Source organism: Acinonyx jubatus, chromosome A2, assembly GCF_027475565.1.
Source record: "Acinonyx jubatus isolate Ajub_Pintada_27869175 chromosome A2, VMU_Ajub_asm_v1.0, whole genome shotgun sequence".
NCBI classification, from domain to species: domain Eukaryota; kingdom Metazoa; phylum Chordata; class Mammalia; order Carnivora; family Felidae; genus Acinonyx; species Acinonyx jubatus.
Genome location: NC_069383.1, coordinates 78,820,327 through 78,840,705, shown reverse-complemented (window position 1 = coordinate 78,840,705; position 20,379 = coordinate 78,820,327). Strand labels below are relative to the sequence as shown.

At 36.9% G+C, this 20,379-nt stretch overlaps 1 protein-coding gene across 6 annotated transcripts in view; it reads right to left on the bottom strand.

The window, feature by feature from the left end:
- The window catches only part of SEMA3D (semaphorin 3D), a 196,929-nt gene that overhangs the window by 61,482 nt on the left and 115,068 nt on the right, over window positions 1-20,379 (bottom strand). For all 6 annotated transcript variants that reach the window (XM_027071779.2, XM_027071780.2, XM_053218532.1 and 3 more), the window contains 3 exons: window positions 16,024-16,143; window positions 11,091-11,184; window positions 8,194-8,322 (listed from right to left, as the gene is read on the bottom strand). In XM_027071779.2, coding sequence (XP_026927580.1) covers window positions 8,194-8,322; window positions 11,091-11,184; window positions 16,024-16,143 — 343 coding nt within the window. The remainder of the gene's footprint in view (window positions 1-8,193; window positions 8,323-11,090; window positions 11,185-16,023; window positions 16,144-20,379) is intronic.

Genomic DNA, 20,379 nt, shown 5'->3' with positions numbered 1-20,379 from the left:
GCTCCCAGTGTGGAGCCTGCTTGGGATTCTCTCTCTCTATATATATATCTCTGTCCCTCCCTAGCTCTCTGTCCCTTTCAAAAATAAATAAACATTAAATAAAAAAAGAAATACAAAAATAAATAAAACATAATAGGTGATTCTTATAAGCATCCAAATTTAAGAGTCACTGAACCTAGACTAGTATTTTGCATGTGGGAAAAAGGATATAGATAGCACTCATTAACCAAAGGTCAATAATGCAGACACATGGATGGACAAGGGGAGAGAAGACCAGTGATAAATACAAATTCTTTAGTGATTAGGGCACAAAGGGGATAAAACTGAAAATATACATAAATTATAGGAATATGATTAGCTTGTATGATCATAACAAATATTTGAACTTAAAATGGGAATTCACACTATGAATGGGGATTCATAGTCCTATAACAATTTCTAGGAATATGATTAGCTTGTTTTATCTTGAAATAGTTGAATGAACTTCAAAATGGGGATAAAGCAGAATTTATCATCGCCCTTACGTATAATCTAAGTAAAAGTTCTACATGAAGTATGTCACCCTTGTAACATTAATTAATATCCTCTCCCTATTTCATGATTGAGTTGAACTTATAATTTAAAAAATACCATGGTAGTATAAAATTTACATAATCTTCTCTCTCTAGAGAGGAAATGAGAATTCAGTGACGTGAAACAGAAAATCATTACAGGTAAAAGGAATTCCAGTGTGAGAGAGAGAGCTGCTCAGATACTCAGAAGGGACAAGAAGTTACAGGAGCCAATTGTCAGCTCTTCACTTATTTATGGAGTTCAGCAAAAAAAAAAAAAAAAAAAAAAAAAAAAAAATCAATCCTACCACAAAGCATAATGTAGCGCGTCTAAAAGGAGCACAAACAAACATGGCAGGCGATTCATATTTTCCTACTGCAGAAATACACAGAAAAGCCTACTTTAGATACTGAAAAGCTTATTCAAGTGTTGCCAGGTGGTAGCGTTTGAAATGGTCAAAGGCAGAATGTGACATTAGTCTACACTCCAGGAATTTTATTTATGACATCAGTGCGGGCAAGCAGAGTAGCTATTTTTCCAGTTTATGTTACTTTCATCTTTCAACTAATATAGAACATAAATGATCAGTATCCTAGGTGGTCATAGATGAACAGTTACTTTATTCAGTGACAGCTGATTTTATTGGATTCTCTTTTAAATGCAGACTCTAAGTACTCTAAGACTATCATTTAGAGTACTGTAAGAAAATTGAATGATGGAGGTTTTTATTACATGAAGAAATCTAATTATGAAAGAAGAGTTTGTACCAAATAGGATTCTATTGTGTGATATAAATAATAAGCATACTCATGAGTTAAAAATATACGTTTCAAGGGGCGCCTGGGGGGCGCACTCAGTTGAGCATCTGACTTCGGCTAAGGTCATGATCTTACAGTTCACGGGCTCGAGCCCCGCACTGGGCTCTGTGCTGACAGCATGGAGCCTGGAGCCTGCTTCAGATTCTGTGTCGCCCTTTCACTGACCCTCCTCTGCTCTGTCTCTCAAAAATGAATAAATGGTAAAAAAAATTGTTAAATATATATGTATATGTTTCAAGAGTACAGAATTTCTTTCTTGCAGATTCAGTTGAGGTCCTGTCTTAGAACTCAGATGCTAGTACTTTGAGAAGAAACTCCTTCCTGAGTTGAGGCCAAGTTTGAGTAAAAATAGCTATCATTTAATCAGTGTGTGACATGCACAGTTGTTGAATGAAATAATTTAAAATCATACCAACAGACACCTGGGCTTTATTATAATAGCACATTTTTCCCCTCTGGCACTTAAAAGACATGCTCTAATAGGGATAGAGTTTGAAATCATGCATTTTCACAAATGGACTATTAGCATGACACTGAGAGACATGCCAAATGAAAATGGCATCAACCCAGCTTGCAATACACATCTCTTTCATTTCTCCCTAGGAAGCTCTTTGCACACAGATGAGCACACACCATGATTTAACAAGTAGTGAGTTCCTTATTTTCCTTTCCTTCTTTTTGTAATATCTTCTTCCTACCACTTTTTAAAAATGTTATCCTTTTCAGTGGAAAGAGAATTTGTAGACAACAGAACTCTCCAAGAGAAACTTCAAATGAAAACTGCCTCCACATGTTAAAAATAAAAAAATAAAACAAAAGTTCTCCTCTACTCCAGGAAAGAAAACAAAAACATATGTATCTGAGGCATCATTGTTTGTTTTCATTTTCCCAATGGTCATACTTCTAAGCTTTATCCTAAGATTCTCACAAAAACTCAACTGTGTTTGAGGAACCACTCTGGCTTGTATCTATATTCCTATTTCCTGATAGGTTCTAAGAATAAGCTGATAAAGAAAAGTGAAAAAAAAGAAGTGTGAAACCATCTAAGACTTCATCTAGAATTGCCCGTAATATTTCACCTTTGTAATTTTTCCTCCTCCTGGAGAGGTATTTATTCAATGGATGGATTAGTCTCTCAAAGAAGCAATCAGGATACATACTTCTTAAAGCTTTGAAACTGGATTAGGCAAAGTCCTAGAGAAATTCTGACAAGGATCCTGGGACTGGTAAGTGAAGAGGTTAGTTGATCTTGTTCTGGTTAACCCCACGCAGGACAAAGAACAAAATATAGCATTCACACAAGCATCAAGGATTTTATGGACTTCTAAAAGATTCACGTCTAAAAGATTCATATTTTTTTAACGGTTAATTATCTAAACAGACACTCAACTGCAAATTTCATTTAATCTTCGTTATTTCCCCTAATCTAAATGTAATATCAACGTACACTTACAAGAGCGTAATCACAAACATGTGAAGAGTAGGATTTTAAACTAAAAGTGAAACTATAGAGAGCAAAATTGAATGGGAAAAAACTCTCAAACTGTCTAACCAGAAATAAACAACACAGTGATGTAATAATCCATAGAAGAAACTGATTGGGCATTGACACTGACTCCATCATTTGAAATATCAAATATCTGTCAGTTCTTTCAACCTGGCAACAAATTTATGAAACCAAGCAGTGAGTTCCACATCTACATGCTATGTGAATAGTAAAGAAAATTTACACTGGTGTTGCATTATTTGTGGGCTAGTGCACATAATAAATAAGTATAATTTAGACCAGCACTGTCTAATAGAAAATTCTGTGATGATGGAAATGTTTTAAATCTGTGCTGTCCAAAATGATAGCCCCTAGCCCATGTGGCTAGTGAGCGTGTGACATGTGCCTGGTATGACTAAGGAGCCAAATTTTCAATGTGTTTAATTAATTTAAGTTTACATGTGGCTAGTGTCTACTATATTAGATAGTGCAGCTTTATGTCAAGGAGTCTATATCAGTAACTGATAGGTCAGATCCAGTGTTAAGGCAGAAACAACCTTTATTCCCACAACTGCCACCAAAATGGCAGACTTGCGGTTCAGGAGATATGATACACTATTCCTTTCAGAAGTTTGGTATTGGGATGGAAGGATGGTCTGGGGGACTAAGAGACCTGGATTCACATTCTTCAAGCTGTCTTAACTTATGGAATATGAGGTTGAATAAGATCATGTCAATGACAACATTATTCCCAATAATCTTCACTGTTTTTTGTTCCCCACACTCCGGATGATTCACTGACCTCTGTCTTTGGACCCCATGTTGACAACAACCCAGATAATGCATGCTTCTCAGAAGGGAGAAATGCTCCTTACACAACCCAATCTTTTGCCTTAGTCTGTAAAGTACTTCCCCATTACAAGAATCTCACATAGTTTCTGTAATTTCTCCCCTACTGCATCCTAGTTTCCATGGACCGAGAAGCTCCTTGGCTGAAGGGGTCTCCTGAAGCGTCGTGCTCTTCTAATTGTGACCTGACATCTGATCTGATGCTTGCACTCACCCTGACTTCACAGGTTCTGCTGAGGTCTTCCACATCACTTACCTGACCACATTTTCTCTATCTTCTCTAGTGCCTACAACCAAACCCACATTCTCAGTTTGCTATTGCATAACATGACATGCAAACATGAACCCTGTCTGTAAATGAGGCTCCAAGAGCACAGGACGTGCAGTCAAAAGAGCAGAATTTGGTTGGATCACATAATGCATTATAAAATATATATTTAAAAAATGTGTCTAGAGCAAGAGAGACATCCCTGAGTTTTAATCTCATATCTACTAGGTACCTATGAACAATATATCTGACTTCTAATCTATCCTCAAATATAAAATGGGAATAGTAATTCTCTCAAGATTATACCACTAGATAAAATAATACTTCAAAAGTGCCTAAAATAGTGACCAGCATGGATACTATATAAAATAAATTTGAAACAGAAGAGAAGGAAATGAATTAACAAACAATAAAATAGTGTCAAGAACCCAGGGATAAGGTGATAAAGACCTATAGAAAGATGGTGGTCATGAAAAGAACAAGGTCAATAGATAATTTAAAGGAAGTAAAGGCCTCTAGTGATAGATAAGATAAAGGGGACCGGGAAGAGGAAGAAATCAAAGATAACTTCAAGGTAATAGGGTAGACAATGTTTAGAAAGTTAAGACAGAAATCAGGAAACTGGTATTGAAGGGCAGATTAGAAAGGGAAAACAAGATAATTTTATATTAGATTCACAGGATTTTGGTTTTTAGATCCAATTAGTCTTTTATATATCTGTATCTGTATCTACATATTTTTAAAGAAACTCAAGCAAAGGATCACAACTTGTAACAACTTGTTAAAAAAAATCAAAGTACATTAGTGGCACTAATACACTTTATTAGGTTTAAATATCTTTATTCCCATATAAAACAATCAGTTTCTTTCTTTTAAACTGGGATGAAGATGTAAGGTACCCCCCCAAAAAGTTCTTAAGGGCTCTGAGTTGCAGAAAAAGGTTTGGATATACAGTTTTAGGAAGAAATGGAACACAGGAAGCAGTTGAAGTTCTGAGAATGGATGAGCTCACAGAATTACCATGTAGACAGAGAGAAAGAAAGGTGGTCAATAGAAATGCTAAACAGATGTCAGTGAATCACAGAGGATTCAGCATTTTAGTCCAACCTCCTGCCTTTCTCACCTTCAAGGACAATAATAATGATGGTGATGACAATATTGACACTGAACTGCTCTTAAAATTGTCTTCCATCAGATTTCCCAATATGATCTTCCCTTTATGATCTAATTTAATCCTTAGAACACACTGTGAATAACTATTATTATGCCAAATTTTTGACTAAGAATTTAGATGCACAGAAAGGTTTGACCAAGGTCACAAAGTGATATTTAGGCTTTAAGCCGAGGTAAGTATATTCTACAGAAACACAGCTGTGATTCTCATCTAGAGTAGGACACTTTTGAGAGTTACAGAACATTAGAGGCAGACTGGAAAGGTCCGGGGCAAACCAGGTTATATGGTCCCCTGGGACATTAACCACTAAGCGATCTGCCTTGAATGTCCTAGAACCATAAATGTTAGTTCTCCTAACTCTTAGTCATTTTCCTGCATTCAATCCATTGAGAATTCTCTACTGTGTATCCTTTCTCCTTTCTTCCTTTCTGCTGACTTCTCTCACTGTAAAGTTTTCTCAGTATCCAAAATCTCTTGAATTCGACCTCATATTCTTGGCTTCTTCTATTCCCAAACAAACATCTTCTGTTTCAAATATTTGTTGCTGTATATTCTCACATCCGTGTCCACAGTCAATACTTATGTTCCTGTCCCACCTTTTTCCTGTTTCCTTACAATGGCTTCTTTCCCTACCCCCGTTCTCCTTTAATTTTCTCTTCATGCTACTGTCAGTCACCTTTATAAAAAACAAACAAACAAACAAACAAACAAAAACAAAGATCCATTTCCCTGATTAAGTTCAGGGTATGGGTGAAGGGGGTCAAAAGGCACAAACTTCCAGTTAGAAAATAAGTAAGTCATGGGGATGTAATGTACAGCATGGTGATTATAGTTAATACACATACTGCATATTTGAAAGTTGCTAAGAGAGTAGATCTTAGAAGTTCTCTCACACACAAAAAATATTTTCAACTCTGTATAGTGATGGATGTTAACTAGACTTACTGTGGTGATCATTTTGCAATATATACAAATATCAAATCGTTATATTGTACACTTGAAACTAATATAGTGTTATATATCAATTATACCTAGAAAGAAAGAAAGAAAGAAAGAAAGAAAGAAAGAAAGAAAGAAAAAGAAAAGAAAGGAAAAGAAGAGAAGAGAAGAGAAGAGAAGAGAAGAGAAGAGAAGAGAAGAGAAAAGAAAAGAAAAGAAAAGAAAAGAAAGAAAAAGAGCTTAACCACAGCTAACTTCCCCAAGATTTCAGGATATTTACAGTTTTCTAGCCCCATCTCCCACTCTCTTCTGATGCTTCGGGCAGTCATCATCAATGAGGTCAGTAACCCTCCCATGTAATCTTTGCATGCCCAGGAGCAGAACAGCATTCAGTATGCCAAGGGTCCTCAAATGTTGTTTATTAAATGCTAAACCAACTCAAGGCTTCCTAATTTGTAATAGTCTTCACACAGCACTCAGCACAGCATGCTAGTCAAATAAGAGTTGAATAGAGATTCTCTACATTTATTAATTCAGCAGTGCTGCAGACCTCTTTATGGACATGCCATTGTTAAGGAATACATAGAATAATCTCTGAAAAGAGTGGCAATATGGTTTTTGCCATCTCGAGACTGAGAAAGAAAATCTATACTTCATTTTAGGCCGCAAGTATATCTTGTTACCTAAACAGATAGGTACGTTTTTTTATTGGGTAAAATCTATGAAGTCCATCTCAAACCAATTATTTTCACAAAAACCTCAAAAAGCTCAAGAAGATAGTCTTGCCTTGTACAAGTGTAAAGAAATTAATGAGTAATCGCATAGCTGGAGATATTCTATATTTGTTTTACACACTAATAGGGTTCTCTTTTGGCCAAGGGAGATCCTATTGTTGGGTAAATAAATGGTTCAGGAGGTTTTGACTAAAGAAATGTTTTAAAGTGTTTTCCCTTTTGTTTATGTTGTCACTGCTCAAATGATACTGAGAGATAGAGAGATAGCCCCTAGGAAATGTCTACCCAGGCCTCCCCCACTAAAACCCAATATTTATGGTGGGAATGAGAAATGCTATCTGCCTGCTTAGACAGTTATGTTATGTTATTCTGCCCCACTGTGCAAGAAAGTTCTATGATAATTAGAAAACACTGGACTATCATGCCAAAAATTGACCTCCTGTACAGCAGGAGAGAATAAACAAAGAAGTAACAAACATAAATTAATTAATTAATCAATTAATTCATTAGTGGATTTTTTTTTATCTCAGAGTTCTGTGTGACCTATAAACAAAAAAGTAATCAGAAAAACCAATGTCAATATTAATATGCTTTAAATTCTGGAGGGACACGTCAACCCAAATAAATTATCTTTAAACAAAAGAAGTCAACATTATAATCTAACCTGTTTTCATTAGGCTCATAGACAGTATTTGGCTTAGTCATTAAAAACCAGGCTGCAGGAGGGGCATCTGGGTGGCTCTGTTGGTTAAGTCTCCCACTTTGGCTCAGATCAGGTTCTCACAGTTTGTGAGTTCGAGCCCCACATTGGGCTCTGTACTAACAGCTCAGAGCCTGGAGCCTACTTCAATTCTGTCTCTCCCTCTCTCTCTGCCCCTCCCCTGCTCACACTCTGTCTCTGTCTCTCAAAAAAAAAAAGAAAGAAACATTTAAAAAAATTTTAAAAACAAAAACAAAACAAAACAACAACAAAAAAACAGGCTGCAGGGGAAAGACTGCCAACTCGAACCCCGGGCTCTATAACTGACAAGTTATAAGAACTCGACCAAATCACTCTACCTAGTTTGTTCATCTTTAAAAAGCACATAATAATAATGTATACCTCATATGTCATTGTGGACATTTAAAAAATCAATTAGAGCATGGAACAGCGTCAAGGACAATAGCACACTGTCAGTACATGTCAGCTATTATTATATACACAACAGGGTCTGGAGAGCTGTCTAACTTAGTGGGGAATTATATCAAATGCATTTTATTGTGTTAAGCTAAACCACTTATCCCAAAACACATCTGAGTGAATAATAATGAGCTTCTTATCTACCCAAAAGCAAAGGCAAAAAAAAAAAAAGAAAAGTCAGAAAATCACTAACCATTGAGCCAGTAGTGCTCTGAAATGTCAGTTCTGATGTAATGGTGGTCGTGAGTAGGCCCAAGGGACCGCGTGAATGCGGTATCTTTGCCAAGGAAATCAGAAGCTGTTCCAGAGTAGAGGTACTCATCTGAGAGGGAGAAGAGAATACATAGGACTATTAAGCGTACAGCAGCAGATACTGTTTGCAATATACTACATTCAGTGCATGAACAGGAGACATTTACTGCTTAACAGGAGAAGATACACTGTGTCATAAGTATCATGTTCAAATTCTGAAAAATTTGCATGGTCATAGAAAATATAACTCCATGAACTTTGCAAGCTGACGCTAGACTCCTGAATATAAAAATGGCCAAAGACTTCCGAATTAATCATTGCAAGTGCATGAGCTTCACTTATGAATAAGCTCTTCCTTCTTTTCCCTCTCCCCCCAAATAGTTCAAGGATACGTCATAATTAGGAGTTTGTCTTTGTAGCAACACATGCAAAAAATATTAAAAAGCAAATGCCATAATGAGGAATGGATTGTGTAATTAGTATTTACTTAACCGGCACAACCCCAATGACCACAACTTTTCTGTGCCTAACCTCTGCTGAAAGGAAGCTTTCAGCACTGAAGTCATTCTTTGTAATTATAACATGTTGCATTCCTTGGAGCTAATCACATCTCTAATGGCTCTGATAAACAGGAATCCCTGAAAAGGCAAAGATGTGGCTATCACGGCATACCAAACTTCTTTGTCCTGTTATTTATGTAAAATGCATATCCATGTTTTACCGGAGACTGAGAAGTGGGGGGTGGGGAGCCAGAAGAGAAATGAGAGGAGAGAAGAAAGAGGTCTGGGGAGGAAGAAGGGAAGGAGAAAGATGGGAAGGAGGGGAGGGAGAAAGAACAGAAAGCAGAGATGGGGGAAAAGGGGGAACAGCAAGGATTGGGGCAGAGAAGCGGAGGGGGTAGGGGTTAGTGTTCCCTAATGCCAGTCAGCATTTGGAGGGGGAGAGAGAAGAATGCTGTCCCTACAGCACAAAATCCTGCCCCTTTGACAGCTAAGCCTCTATTCGAGAAACCTTTGTAGTCAACAATGTTCAGTATACCTAACAGACCAAAATTAAAAAAAAAAAAAAGCTAATCTCTACAGAGGATTTAGATTTTTAAACGATTAAATATAAGAAGAACTAAAGACATTTTATCACTAAAATCCAATTTTCCACAGAAACATTATCTTTAAAATTCTGGCTTCCTATAAGTGGTTGACAGAGTTCCTAAATCCTCTGATTATATCCATCTAAATTATCTTCTAATGAGCTATTTGAGTCAACCAATCTAATAATGACAAGCGTCAATTTTGAAAGGGAAAAATGTAAAACAAAACAAAACACAAAAGAGAGAAATCCAGTTAGGTAAAGTAAATGTAGATACGATACTACTTTCATCTCTTAAAGCATTCCCCTAAAATACACGGTAAATAACAATATTTCATTGTGGGACACGTTTTTAAAAATGGAAGAGCAGAAATACCAACATCAACAAAGACATTACCTGGTAAGAGTAAAGGAAACAAACCATTCATTTCAAACATATAAAACTGTGGATATCTGAACATTTTGTCAGGAAAAAAAATGGTATGTTTCAACCTAAAAATTTTATCTGTCTATCCAGGCTTTGAAACTGTCTTCTTTGTATTTAAATCACTTAGGGATTTGTAAGGGGGGGGTCACCAATGCCTACAATCCATTGTTTTTATTAAGGATCTGTCAGCCCCACTTGACAGATCAGAATCCCAAATCATCTATCTCACTTTCTGAGGATAATGACTGAACATTAGTCACACAATTTTCAAAACACACAAAAACACACACGCTTTCACTTCAAAGGAAGATCACTAGTTCTCACTAGGTGAAAATTAAAATGCCATGGTGCTTCACTCTTATCGTCTATTCAAACATTTGATAGACAAGTTAAATAAAAAGAGAGCAAAGTCATGAACGAAACCGAGACAAAAGGAGTCCTTATAATGGTTAAAATTCAGAGGTCGTGCCGACATTCCTCTGAACAGACTTCAGACCACACGGTACTGCCTTCTTTAAACAGGATAGTCACCTCTCAAGTTGAATTTATGATGTAGACAAAGCAAGAGAAGATTGAATATGTTCGCAAACATTTTGCATTTCCATGAATACAATCAAGTTAGGGTGAAATTGGAAGAAAAAGTCTTACAACATTCTATCATCTGTATTCTATATTATCTGTATTCTACCATTTGTTTTATTAATTTATCCACTCTATCTTATTATTAATTCTTCCACTCAATTCTTCAACATATTTTGTATTTTATCATGTTTAAAGAATTGCTAAATTTAACTTCCAAAGTAAGCCAAACAGGACATAGTGTAGTATAAGAAAATCTGCCATCTAAATACAGAATTATAGAACAAGTAAGTACGTGTCATTTGCATTAAAAAGAATTCAACCAGAAGTTCATTTAAAAACTGTGCAGAGGGGTGTCTGGGAGGCTCAACTGGTTAAGCGTCTAACTCTTGACTTTGGCTCAGGTCATGATCTCACGGTTCGTCTCATGGTTTGTGGGTTCCCAAGCACAGCCCTACTTGGGATTCTCTCACATGCTCTCTTTCTCTCTCTCTCAAAATAAATAAATACACATTTAAAAAAATAATAAAAGTAAATAAAAACTGTGTAGAAATGAAAGATTGCTGGGGCCTCACCTAGGATAAAGATGCTAAATATAGAGACTTGGCACTAAAATACTGTAACCAAATAGCCAGTGAAAGAGTAATCCAAAATAATCTTTAATGCAGCAAGAAACTGTGGTTTAATCTACACATACCTTTTTAGAAAATCACCTAAAAGCAAGAACAGCCTGCCGTTGCTCTTACCTGTCATTACCGAAGCAAAAGGCTGCTGAGGATCAAAAGGACATTTCAGTCTGCCAGACTCCAAATTATGTGTGTCTAGTTTGAATATAACTTCCTGTTATGAGAAATATTAACACAAGTGAGATTTTTTAAAACAGCAGAATCAGCAAGAAGATAGGAGATAAGAACTAAACTCTAACTCATTAATTCAACGAAAACTGATTGAATATAGCATGTGCATCAGGCTGTGCTCCTTAACTCTTTAGCAAATATTATTTCTGGCATGGCTCAATTCCCATGGCTTGGTCTGTGTTTGCCCAAAGTAGTAATGATAATACTGAATTAATTTTTCAATCGGAAGTGGTAATGTAATCAATTCACTAAGTCTGGACCACTCTCATTATCAAAATCACCATCAAGCATACATATTTCTTAAGCCTCAAAACAAATTCACTGAGGCTAATAAGCTAATTTCCTCATTTAAGAAATGAATTTATGGGGAGCCCGCCTGGCTCAGTCAGTGAAGCATGCAACTCTTGATCTCGGGATCATGAGTTCAAGCCCCACGTTGGGTGTATAGAGATTACTTTAAAAAAGAAAAAAAAGGAAGAAATTAATTTACTATAATAATTATACTTTCATTACTATTGCAGTTTGTTTACTCAAGCATCTGCAACTATACCAAAATAAGCTTGTGACATTTTGTGATTTTAGAGACATAAAAGCATTCTAAGACAGGGAGTACATTTACAGAGCTGTTGATATATGTGGGCCAAAAAAAAAAAAAAAAAACCCTGTTGTAGTATTTTCACTATTATGAAAACACTGTACACATTAAAACCACATAGTTATTTTGGCTGAAATATCTATTTTTATAATAGTGGCCACAGACAGAATGACATTGGCAGACTTTTAATATTCAGGAAAAAACAACATCTTAAGTTGAACTTTCCAAGAAAAATATGAATGTATAATGAATATGGCCCCATGAGTTTGAGTGTTTCATAACAATGACAACACTACCATCCAGCAGAAAGGCTGACTCACCCCACATATGCACTAGTTAGAGAATCTCAGCATTTCAGACATTTTCTCTAGAGGGTGTATCTACCACGTTATATCAGAACACACATGTAATAAGAAAGGAATATTTAAAACTACTTATCTAGAAAGTAAGCAAGGAAGCAAAAAGGAGGGAGGAAATTGGATTATTTGTTGTGTGATGTCATCATTTCAGATTTGTGTATTTCTTCTGAACGGAACCCATAGTAATTACCACCTAATTAAAAAATAGTGGTAGCAATTTAAATAGCATGATTGTCAAATGCTATTTCATCGTTTTAAGTAAATGCACTTTAATGCGAACAGGAAAAGTCCCTGCTGTTAATAGGTATTAACCATGGGCCAGGAAATTTATGTACATTATCTCACTGAATCCTCACCATAAGCCGAAGGACATAGCTACTTTAAGAGTTCCAGCTTTACCAGTGGAATACTGAGGCTAGAAGGGGTTAAGTATCTTGTTCTGTATCATATAGCTAGTAAGAGGCAAAGAACTCTCAAGGTTGTCCCCCAAATTCATGCTGTTAACTAATTTCATCTAAGAATTTCAAACCCGTGGATTTAAAAACGTGTTGAAATCAACTTGTAGACCCACCATGACCGTGTAATATGATCAAATCCAAGTATGTTTGGTTAGAACAGGCCAGCTAATGACAACCTGTGATAGTGTAGCCTAAGCACGAAAAAAGTCCAGTGAGAACACATTTAGGGCATGCTTCCCAACTGGGAATGGGGCTAGAGATATGTCAGGGGGGAAAAAAAAAACAAAAACAAAAAAATAAAAAAAAAACACCTGCAGATAGTGGCTCTTATGTATGTTTAAATATCATTAAGAGCACATTATTTTCCACAGGTCAAACAGAACTGTAGACCCTAAAGCCTATAATGGGATATTGTAATGGGACAGGAAGTAAACTGAATCCTGGTGTGCCAGAAGATTATAGTAAAAAGGTAAGAAAGAAAAACCAAGAAAACCAGAGAGTGGCACAGTTAATCAAAAGTACTGGATAAACGCTCATAATTGTACAGACTTCTGTTTTTAAGATGTTTCACTTTATTAAATTCTCAAGATAAGTCCATAAAATTGGTATCCGTGAAGGCTTAGTTCAAGGTCTCTCTTATAATCGCCTGAGGAAAGAAAATATCAGGAAAGCAAGTTTCCTTAAGCCAGAGTCAAGGACACCAATAAGAATATCATGTAAAAAAATAATGGTTGATTAAACGGCCTTTCCAAGATAAATGGACTAAATTACATGACGCTAACTTTTGAGACAGCTTCAGTTTTATAAGACTTGTCCTATTAAATTCCCTAAGCCTAATTAATTAAGCAAAATGTACCTATCTAAGCTGTGCACAGACATATGTTGTTGAAGTAGAGAGATAAGCATGATAGGAAACATTTAATCAACATAGCAACGAGGCAAAGTTATTATTAATACCATCCGCAATTAAAGAGATAAGCAGCAGCATAGGGGAGATCCCAGAGCAAAGAACACACTTACAATGTAATTACTCAACAACTATCAGGTATTCTCAGTGTCACGGAATATATGTATATATACACACATATACACACACATACACACACACACAGAATAATATATATATTGAATGTGTGTGTATACACACACTATACATACACATACATGCATAAATATATTGCAGACATTATTTTCACATGAAGTTTAAACATACACTTTTAAAATCCTTGCCTTTTTGCCTTTCTGTGTTCCTACTGCCTAATATGACTGAGTACTAAGTTACTGGAAGGAAGCAAGTACTTGGCCAAAAGCATTTTCTCATTTTCTCCTCAAAATAACTCTGTGAGATAGTTTCTATTATTATCATTATCTTTTTCCTAAATTGGAAATTTCCTAAATTGGAAATTTTATGCAGGGTGGATAAGACTATGGAGCTGGTAAATGGCTGAAGCCATAATTCAAACCCTGGCTCCCCATGCGCTAATTATTAGCTGTTAACAACTGCCCTGACTTCTGTCCTGAAATCCGGAACCAAACGCCCAGTTGGTATGACCTGCATTTGTCAGATGCAGAATGTACAAAACCAACTTACCATTTCCCTCCCAAACTTATTACTATTCTCACCTCAATAAGTAATACCACTCTCCGATTCACTGCCAAAGACAGAAATCTGGCATTCATTTGAGGCTTTTTTTTTTCCTCTTTCTTCTCATTGCTGGTTCCTCTTTCCAGCCACTTTAGGAGCAACTTTACCTAATAATCTAAGAGCCTTCTAAATTCGTTCTGGAAGGACAAGGAATTCCTGGGACTCACAATTCATTTAAAAAGTTAACCATCTTCAAGCAGCATCGTCGTGCAATTACCTGTACTCCTGACCAATGGAAAACACACAAGATTCCATATCCCTGCTCACTCATAATTCTCGCGTTCACAGAACTTATAAATCTGACTGCCCCGGGGCTGCTTGACAGTCCCAAGCTAAGTAATTAGCTCCATCTAAATTCCCTTTCAGCACTTGTGACTTTTAGGAGTTAAAGAACACTATTTGCACCCCTCAGCAAGTTGTGAGTTTGGCCTTTAGCCTCAAGCCTCAAAACACATCCAAGCTGTGGGGCTATCTCATATAATTACACCCTATGCTATGAGCTACTGTTATATATTACCCTTCATCAAAGCTAGGCAAGAGAACATTACACCAGCAACAAAGAATGATGGATTCAAGTTGCCAAGTCTCCTAGTGGTTCAGAGATTTAACTATGAAAGTTGCTTTATTTTCAAACGGTTGAGAATGGGCTGGTTAGACAAGTTGGTTAGAGAGGAAAATTAATCCAGCCACAGCTGTGGGTTTGATCTCTGCATGAATCAGTTAAATCAATGTAAAGAAACTTGTTCCATACGCCTAGACTTTGCTTTCAAACACACAGCCAATCATCCTGCAAATATGTGTGGTTATTCACAAGTAGTATATACATAAACATAAGGATGACAGTACAACCCATCAAACCCATACAAAGAAGCAATTTAGAGTATGTATTCTGAATCTCAGGTGGGCATGCTTGCTCTGGAGACAGACTGCTTTGGTCCAATTCCTTGCAGGACCACTTATTAGCTGGGAGATTTCAGGCGTGTTATTTAATTCCACTGAGACTCCATTTTTACTAACTTGTAAGTTGGGAGTTACAAAGGTATTAACTTCAATTAAGAGTGTCGTGAAATTTCAAAGAAACCATCTATGTACAGTGCCTGGCACAGTCCATGACCCAAAGAAGGTGCTTTAATGTATTAGTTATTAATTAAGTTACTGAAATCTGCATGCTTCTCATTTATTAAAATGCTCACTGATAGCTGGAATATATTATTCCTAATTTAGTACAACCTTTATTTCTACTATGTCAATTTGATCCGGCAGAAATCATGAGTTCAGTGTGCTAATGACTACCTATACAATTTTAAGACAATAATTAAAATCCTCTGTGCTTAGTGTGCACCATTGTAACCATACGTAACAGGTCCAAATTTGCCAAATGGGGAAAATGAAATTATTTATAAGATACAATTCCACTGCAAGGCCTTATGGGACGTGGATTTTTACTAACAGCAACATACTATATAGATCTAATTATAATGGAAACTCAAGAGAAAATAACGACATACATAGAGCCCACAGAAAACAAGCACTTTCAACATTATGTCCTTTTAATTTTAATCTTCTCATTAAAAAAACTTCTAATAAAAATGTTATTAGGTAGATAAAGTGTATAATCAAAATGGCAATCCATCAGATGGTTGGGAACGTGAGTTCTTATAAACTGTATGATTCAAATTTTATATTCAAATCTGACTGCTTCATGTCAAAGACATTAAGTAACATTATGACAACTAACTGTTTTCATTCTATTTCACTATATTACCTCCTTGTAGACTCCAAGATCAATATAACCACATATTGGATGAAATGCTCCAGTTCCACACACATAAATGTGAGTTTTGTTGTAGGGCTGAAGTACACGGATGAAATTTGCACATTCTGTCTATTGGACACACAAAAAAATAAAAGCATTAGCACACAAAGATTGATTCATACCACCTGCTTTCCAAGTAGATAAATTATCAAGAATAGCAGCAAAAATGAAAAAAAAAAGATTTATGAGAAGTCTTTAAACATCTGATTTAGCAAAGGAGGCAAAACATATTAAGAAACTGCCTTAAACGAGCGACTGAAGCTGTCTGAAGTTTTACAGGTTTTGAACTAATCAGGGTCTTAGAACATACATCTCTATAGGTATTCAAGGGGCCCAGAGAATGTATATAAACAGAATGAGATATCCACACGTTGCTTCATGAATCACCTAGAGAACAAAACCTGTCACATTCTGATGTTCCCACATTGTCTACTGCTTACAACATCAACTGTCTCAGCTCCACTGAGCAAAACACTGAACACAGACGTGTATTCTCATATATGTATTCCATTCTTATTGGGTGGAATGCCCTATTACTTTATTTCCACTTATCTTCAATGTTACAGAGCCTTTAAGACTCAAATCAACTCCTGCTTGTTCTAAGAATCTTTTGTTTTTCCCATACGTATTTTTACACGGACTCAAAGTTTTGAAGAGATTTATAGATTCCTGCTTGTTTTGCATATGCTTAGTCTTAGAAATATTTCTTTGCATTATTATTGTTATAACTTAATTATTATCTTAGTTACTTATAAATAGTGACTCAATTTTTCAGAGTAGTCATTTCTGTTATCATACATTACTTTTCCATTTACCTCTGATAAATAATTCCTTATCTTTACATAATTATTGGGAATCATCTTAACCACGGCTTCATGGTTCCCAGACCCCAAAACCCTCGAGAAAACATGGGCTGGAGTACACTTTTATTCTAGATTGATTCTATCTAGGAGATGAGTGAGTGTTCACTAAGGAAGGAAGAAACCTAATGAAGCCACTGGGATTCATAGGAAAAGTCTAGTTCTTTCCTACCTGAATGTCCATGATTTCCTCACCAGTCAGACATTGACCTAGTGGTCACTCTTATTGGGTTGTTAAGAAGGAATGTATTACCAAAAACCCCAACACCAAAAAACAGTGACCTAACTGGCAGGGCAGGGTGGCTTTTAAAATTACATAAAATTTTCAAAAGCAGACAACAACTTAACTGACAGGATTCTTAGGTGAATTAAGTTAAATGATGTAACATTAATAATTATTATTTACCCTGACTTTTTTAAATTATGTTTTTATTTTATTTTTGAGAGAGACAGAGCATGAGTGGGAGAGGGGCAGAGAGAGAGGGAGATACAGAATCCGAAGCAGGCTCCAGCCTCCAAGCTGTCAGCACAGAGCCTGACGCGGGGCTCCAACTCATGAGCCGTGAGATCATGACCTGGGCCGAAGTCGGAGGCTCAACTGACTCAGCCACCCAGGCACCCAACCCTGATTTTGATCTAAATAAAATATCACTATCCCAGTGGCTACCCAGATTTGAGAGTGAAAAGCTATGTCTGCATCTCTGTGGTACAGAGTTCCTTGTCCTTAGTACTTCCTTCAGCCAGCTCGCCTTGCAGTTTGATGTCTTGAGATTTCATAGATGCCAGTTAATAAAAGATGTACATTCTAGCCTAGAAGAATGTCACAATGAACTCATGGGGCCTTCTGTTCTCTGCTTCGCTATAACCAAAGCAGTTGCTTAAGATTATATGAAAAGACAGTATCACTATCAGTCCCTCGGGCACCTACACAAGAAAAGGATGTTTTTTTATCAAGCGGGCAGACTTCGCACTCTCTAATGGGGCCACTGCATATGGTTACTTAGGTTGTATGCTGAAAAACAAAAACAAACAAAAAGGCACATCTAAATGTGCAAATCACACTATCGACATCTCTATCATTTTGAATATTTTCATATGTTTTGTATATGTTCTCATATATTTACTATATGCAAACTCTTAAGAAAGGAAATTATTTACTTATCTATCATTTATTTTATTTTGTTAAAAAAAATTTTTTACATTTATTTATTTTTGAGAGACAGAGAGAGACAGCATGAGCAGGGGAGGGGCAGAGAGAGAGGGAGAGACGGAATCAGAAGCAGGGTCCAGGCTCCAAGTTGTCAGCACAGAGCCTGATGTGGGGCTCAAACCCATGAACCGTGAAATCGTGACCTGAGCCGAAGTCGGACGCTTAACCGACTGAGCCACCCAGGCGCCCCTCTATTATTTATTTTAGAGAGAGAGAGCATGTGAGTGCGAAGAGGGACAGAGGGAAAAAGAATCTTAAGCAGGCTCCATCTCAGTGCAGAGCCTGATGTGGGGCTCGGGCCCACGACTCTGGGATCACGACCTGAGCTGAAATCAAGAGTGTAATGCTCAACCCATGGAGCCACCCAGGCACCCCCAAGAAAGGAAAAATTTAAATCCACTAAGACAGTTTTCTAGCAAATAGCCTTGCTTAACAAAATCCTATTGTGTCAGTTTTCCACCTTTCTATCAATGTGTCTGATGGAGAGAACTTATTTTCTATGTGCACAAAGGCACCATAGGGGACTCGCTTCATGTTCTTTAATATCATGTTTGGCAATCTCAAATGCAAATCTAATTCCGACAGTACATATGCCACACTAATGATTTTGAACAAATAACAGAGATGAGAACAGCCAAGACAAAAAGTGGAAAAAATGTCTGTGATCCCCAGATAAGGTGTAACGATGGCTTCCTCACTAGGATGACAGGTTTTAGTATTCTCCGGCCTTTATTTGGCTCACTCATGCTCACTGAAGGGACTTTTATTTCTTGATCTTTCCCCCACAAAGAGATTTATATGCAAGGGTAAGATCTATACAAGGAACAGTCCACAGGAAAGGGAAGAGCAGAATTGCACTGCTGGAGTGAGGAGAGATGGATTCACTGCCCATTATTTCATCATTTTTTAAAAAGCTCAGTTTTACGAACAGTCATAGAATTCAGAGGGTAATTGTTGTGAACTGAGTATTTGTGTCCTCCAAAACTCATTGGTTGAAACCCTAAGCCCCTCAATGAGACGGTAATAGGAGGTGGGGTCTTTGGAGGTAATTAGCTTTTGGAGAGTAGGATCATCATGGTGGGATTAGTGAGTGCCCTTATGGGAAGGAACAGGAAGAACTCTCTTCTCTCTCTCTCCCTCTCCCCCCTCCCCTCTCTCTCTTTGCCATGTGAAGATATGACAGGATCATGGCCATCTGCAAGCCAGGAAGAGAATTTTCATCAGGGACCAAGTCTGCCTGCACTTTGATCTTGAACTTAACAGCGTCCAGAACTGTGAGAAATAAATGTCTATTGTTTAAACCACCTAGTTTACGATATTTTGTTATAGTAGCCCAGCTGACCAAGACAGTAATTTTACAAGATTCTAACATACATATTTGTATAAAAAAAAATAAAACAACTCCCTTTCCAGATTATAAATTATAGAGTCAGAAAGATTGGGGACTATGAGAGACATAGCAATTGTTTCAAAAAGGGTAATAAGCCAGGGTGAAGTTTAATACAGAGGAGACAGAATCACACCTGAAATATTTCACATCCCTGAACTTGTGTAGGAGTACTTTATTAAAATGCAGCCAGTCCTAGAAAGTAACTTACTATGTTAGTATCTGACCTAGTGAGATATTAGCAGTGATTTACTTATGAAATCCCTTCCGCATCCCAGATTGGGCTGACATAGAATAGAACAATTTGTGGGTGAGTCCTGAATTGTCTGACACTTTATGAAAAAGTCAGTTCTGCTCAGTGTTCAGTAGTGAAGTTGGTAGAAGGTAGTTCCTGAAGGCAATGAAGAGGGTTGGGTTGCTTGAGGGAAAAGAAACCTGGGAACAAAGATGCTACAGGATCAAGTTTTGCTTCAATAGCAGGAGCAATGATTAACTTGATTGAATTCACTTAACAACCTGCACGGCTATTAACGGTAGCGTAATTCTGTGAGGCATGAAGAAAGATAACTTTGAGAAGCAGCTTTTTTAACTTCCCCTGAAATCTGGCTAATTTGTCAGCTATTCCCCACAACTGCAAGGGTGGTTACATGGGAACAAACAATTCAATTAAGTGAGTAATATACTCAACTTTGGAAAAATACTGAATTTCTCCTTCCTTCCTTATTCTTCCCACCTACTTTCCTTCCCTCCAACCAACACTCCCATTGGAAGAAGAAGAGAAACAGAAAATTTAAAACTAGTATCAACTTTCTAATTCTCTCAAATAACATTTCAATATTTTACCTCAC